At 34.5% G+C, this 4,855-nt stretch overlaps 1 protein-coding gene across 1 annotated transcript in view; it reads left to right on the forward strand.

Annotated features, from left to right (window-relative positions):
- Nucleotides 1-220: 220 nt before the first annotated feature.
- The window catches only part of LOC110024717 (delta-aminolevulinic acid dehydratase, chloroplastic-like), a gene marked incomplete at its 5' end in the record, with an annotated part of 46,139 nt that continues 41,504 nt past the window's right edge, over nt 221-4,855 (forward strand). The window contains 6 exon segments of the mRNA XM_020724843.1: nt 221-542; nt 751-862; nt 3,437-3,510; nt 3,681-3,749; nt 3,825-3,908; nt 3,989-4,058. Coding sequence (XP_020580502.1) covers nt 261-542; nt 751-862; nt 3,437-3,510; nt 3,681-3,749; nt 3,825-3,908; nt 3,989-4,058 — 691 coding nt within the window.

Genomic DNA, 4,855 nt, shown 5'->3' on the forward strand with positions numbered 1-4,855 from the left:
TTTTTTTTTTAACTAGACGTTGGGTTGCATGTTTTTCTGGAAGCATTTGTAGTTTTAATTTCTTGTTGAGATTTAATGTCACTATATTATCTGAAATTGTTAGTCTTTTGTTGGAAGGCAGTCAAGTTAGGTTTTTTCAATTTATTTTGAATTTGTTCTCAGCTTAATAGTTCACTGTTATTAGACAAGGAGTTTTAGTTTCTGAAATTCTTTTTTGTAGATTTTCTGTTCTGCTAAAGCAAGGAATCTGGTCAGAAGAAATGCTTAATACATTGAAAATGACTTCCATGTTCCCATTAACTTCATGTAATCCTCAAGTTGTAAGAGGAATTGATCAGAAATGTGGAGGTTTCAAGCTATCAGTTAAAAAAACTGGAAAACATCCTGTTGTTAGAGCAAGCAGTGAACAGAGGACTGCTATAGAGCGAAAAGGCTTGAGTATTGAGGAATGTGAAGCCAATGCTGTGGCTGGAAATTTCCCTGATCCTCCTCCTCTTACTAAGCCTGCAGGCCCTAAAGGAACTCCAGTTGTGAAGCCACTTGTATGTATGATTCTATAGATATTCAAAATTATGAAAGTTAGGTATAATTTTGTGGGATGAATTCTGAGTAAATTCTGTAATTTTTCAGTTATGGTTTCCCTGGGTTTTAGATTTTTCTGTAAGCTCTAGAAATGAGAAAGATGCAGTTCAATTTTGTATTTCTTTGATTTTAATTGATGTTGATGCTTTATGCTGTTTACTTGTCTAGGTGATTACTAGACGTCCCCGTCGAAATAGAAAGTCTTCTACTTTGAGGTCTGCTTTCCAGGAAACTACCATATCAGCTGCAAATTTTGTGCTTCCTTTATTTATTCATGAAGGTCAGTGGTTGAAATCAAGCATTGACGGCTTCACTAAGGAATTTATGTTGTATCATTTCCACTTTTTTTGATTGGAATTGAGTATTAGTGAAAAAAAAACCAGATTATGCATAACTGAATGAGAATTCTATGTTTCATGTCTGTTGCAACTAGAAAAGTTGGAGCGATAATTTGAAGTAGCATTGTTGAATTCATGGTTAAAGAAAATAACTTAAGAGGATTTAAAATTGGAAGAAATTTGGATTGAAATGGTGGAACAAATAAAACATTCTATATTGTGCAAAAAGATTTGGATAAATTACGTAATATATGCAAAACTCAATAGTGATAACTCAAGAAGTAATGGAGATTGAAGAGTAAACACAGTGTACTGAATGAAAACAAGATTTAAGATAAGATTGCAAGGAAGCTTAGATTGATATTAATTTTTTTTCTTTTGGTGCTTGATGATAGGATGTAGAATTTAGCGCACAACACCATTCTTTTTCCATATCTTTGCACACAATAGGAAAATTCGAAATCCTTTCCCATAGGCGATTCTCACCATCTTCAATAAGAGCTGACGAAAGGAGAGAGAGGAGGCGAGGGCTTACAAGTAATCCAAAAAGATAAGGGATGCTTTATTTTGAAATACCATTAACTCATAAAATGAAAATTAGTAGCTTCTTATAGTTTGGGGCCTTGGTGCAATTGCATAATAAGTCATTATGAAATGAAAACAATCAAACAACCTAAAACTAGGTAGATTTGTAATGCATTGTATGATGTTCCATTACTAAATTTCAAACATACACAAAATTCCTAACAGAAGTGATCGATGAAATAAAACAGGAATCAATTTGAAATTTTTCAAGCCATGAGTCATTAGATGATGCCGAGCTATAATATTTGGAGTGGTACTGAATTAATTTCCATAGGATAGGAAGAACTTACTTTTGCATATTAACTAGCATAATACTCATTTAGGAGGCCCTGGTCTATTCCTTGGAACTTGTAGTAATCCATAAATTATGCTATTGTAGAGGTCTTGTGGGAAGTAATTGAAATTTCATAAAAGAAGCAAAAAGAGACTCCACCTATAAACATGTTAACTTGCAATTCTTGTGCCTCAAAAGCATCCCTTTATGATAATATATCTTCAATGTTACTAATTGGACTTATTAGCATATCAGGCGTTTAAGCATGAGCATTTGATTCTAATTTCCTAATAACTTGACATGGACCACAGTCCATGGCATGTAGTTTTTTGAATGAGTTTTGTGGATGGTGTTCAAATCTAATATGAATCATTACATAGTACCTTCGTTTTGTTCCCTATGCTGACGTGTTGTATTAGGTGTTTTTTTAATATTTATTGGTTAACAACTTAAATTTTTTTTTTGAACATCATCCTGATTGTCAGTGAAATGCTTCAAAATGATCATATATACTCAAAATGTGCATGCATAAGATTAGGGTTGGAAGAGTGTGCATGTAACATGTTTTCTAGGATTTGGACTGTTAATAATTTTGAAAGGAAAATTTCCAATAGTTTTGTTTATCGTGTTACTAAAAAAAAAGTTTGTTGTTGGCAGGTATAGATTAATACTTCTTTCTTATATATATCTCAGTAAATTGTCAAAAATTATAGTAGCTACCTTTATTTAATTTTGAAAAAGTAATCATTTTAATTGAGTTCCACATAATCTCCATAATTTTTTTCAAAAATATCTAACAAAATAGACATCAGACATATAATTAAAGGATGGCCATGAAGATAGCCTATTTATTTGAATATATGAGAATAATTTTGGAAAATTTTCCATGACCATGAGGATGGAATGAAGCTCTAATGAAATGTTGGAGATTGAAGAGTGTGCTTAAAGGAATAAACAAAAATATGTTTTGAGACAAAATAATGTAAGAATTTAGATTGGAAACACCATTGTTTGGATTGGTTGATAATATGACGAAGAACATAGTACACAACGTCATTCTCCTTTTGAATCAGTGCTCACAACAGAGAAGTCTTTGCACGCAGCTAGGATTTCTCTATCACATTCAATAAGAGTCGAGGACAAGAGGGAAAGGAGGAGGCAAAGGCTGGTCACTCCACTAATGGAGGAATTTTTAATTTCAAATGCCATTACCTCTTAATATAGAAACTAGACCATTATATATTTAGGGTCCTTGGTATAATTACATAATAAATCATTCAAAATTGAAAATGAAAAAAACAATCCAAAACAAGATAACTATATACTATCTCATATAATGTCCCATTACATAAAGCTCAAACATATTTAAAGCTCCTAATAACAGTGATCTATGATGCAAAAAAAAGAATGAACAAATGTTTTGTATTGCTTCAAGTCATTGGATTATGCTTCAATAGATGGATCTGGTACTAAATTATGAACATCAAGAAGGATTCATAAACTTTACATGTAAAAGTTGGGATATGGCTAATAATGACTATGTGATGATGATGATCTTTCCTCCTAAGGAATAACGTGAGTAGCATAGTGGGTCATCAATCAACTTAGCATTTAGTATGTTATGTTCTGAAAGGAATAATTCTTCTATTTCGGTCAGGTGAGGAGGATTTTCCAATCGGAGCTATGCCAGGTTGCTTCAGATTGGGATGGAGACATGGTCTTCTTGATGAGGTAGCTACTGATCTTTTTCTCCCTCCCTCCTTTTCTATTATGGAGATTGGTAGATCCAATTTTTATGTGGTAGTCATTGTTTTGAGGTTTCACCTGCTGTTAAGTACTATATTTCAAAAACACTTGTGTTTGGGGTACTTAATTTGTTTCTTTTGTGACTCTTAATGTAGGTCTACAAGGCCATAGATGTTGGTGTCAAGAGCTTTGTACTTTTTCCAAAGATACCTGATGCATTGAAGGTCCCGCGTCCCATTTTGACAATTTTTATTTTCTCGTCTTTGTAAAATAAGAATAGTCTATTTCTATCTTTACAGTCCCCAACAGGAGATGAAGCGTTCAATGACAATGGCCTCATCCCTCGAGCAATACGCCTACTAAAGGACAAATATCCTGACATTGTTAGTGAACTCTCCACCTCTCAACTCTCAAGTTTATTTTGAGTATTAAACCTACTGATTTTTTTAAATTACATATACAGGTGATTTATACTGATGTAGCTTTGGATCCATATTCTTCTGATGGACATGATGGTATTGTTAGGGAAGATGGTAGGTTACAATTGATCTTATCTCTTTGCTCTATTTTTTAAATCTCATTTTGAAGCTTTATTGTCATGTTAGATAATCTTATTGATACCGGAGTTAGCTCAAATCATAACAGAAAAAACAAATATTATTACTGAAAGCCAATAAGCGTTTACAATCAACACAGTTGAAAGAGAAAATATAACAACACGATATTTAAAAATCTGAAATAACAACAGATACGACACACACTCAAACTTGGATGGATCTTGGGGTGGTAGTGGTGATCGGTGAGGGTTTGGAGAGACGACAACATGGGGATAGGTGGGCTGGACATTAAAAAAACAGCGGTTAGGGGCAATTTTGGCCAGCAAGAACAATCATGGCAGTGCAGGGTAAGTGCTGGAATAGCAGCTAGGCTGCAGTGATGCGATTTAGGTGGCTAGAACGGTAGTTGACAGTGGGTAGGGAGGGAGAGGATGGCTGGATCGAGGCTGGATGGTAGGGGACAACGATAAAAGCAGTGGCTGCATTACTTTCTGGTGACGACAACAAGGGGACAATGAACTGGATGAAGGGGAAGTGATGTAGGAAGGCGTGGAAAAGGGTAGAAGAAGGTAAAATCACATTGGGAGCGAGCTACAACCGGAGCACCACCTAACCCTTGGAGGAGAATAACCTTGGAATGAGATACGTCCAGAGCGCCACTTGCCCTTGAATCAGCTCTAGAAGGGAGAAACCAGGACATTGACATCTGTCCTAAATAGAAACATGATAAAATTCCCTTTCAAACCCTAATACTACATATATATATATATATA

Source organism: Phalaenopsis equestris, unplaced genomic scaffold, assembly GCF_001263595.1.
Source record: "Phalaenopsis equestris unplaced genomic scaffold, ASM126359v1 Scaffold000271, whole genome shotgun sequence".
In the NCBI taxonomy this organism is placed as follows: domain Eukaryota; kingdom Viridiplantae; phylum Streptophyta; class Magnoliopsida; order Asparagales; family Orchidaceae; genus Phalaenopsis; species Phalaenopsis equestris.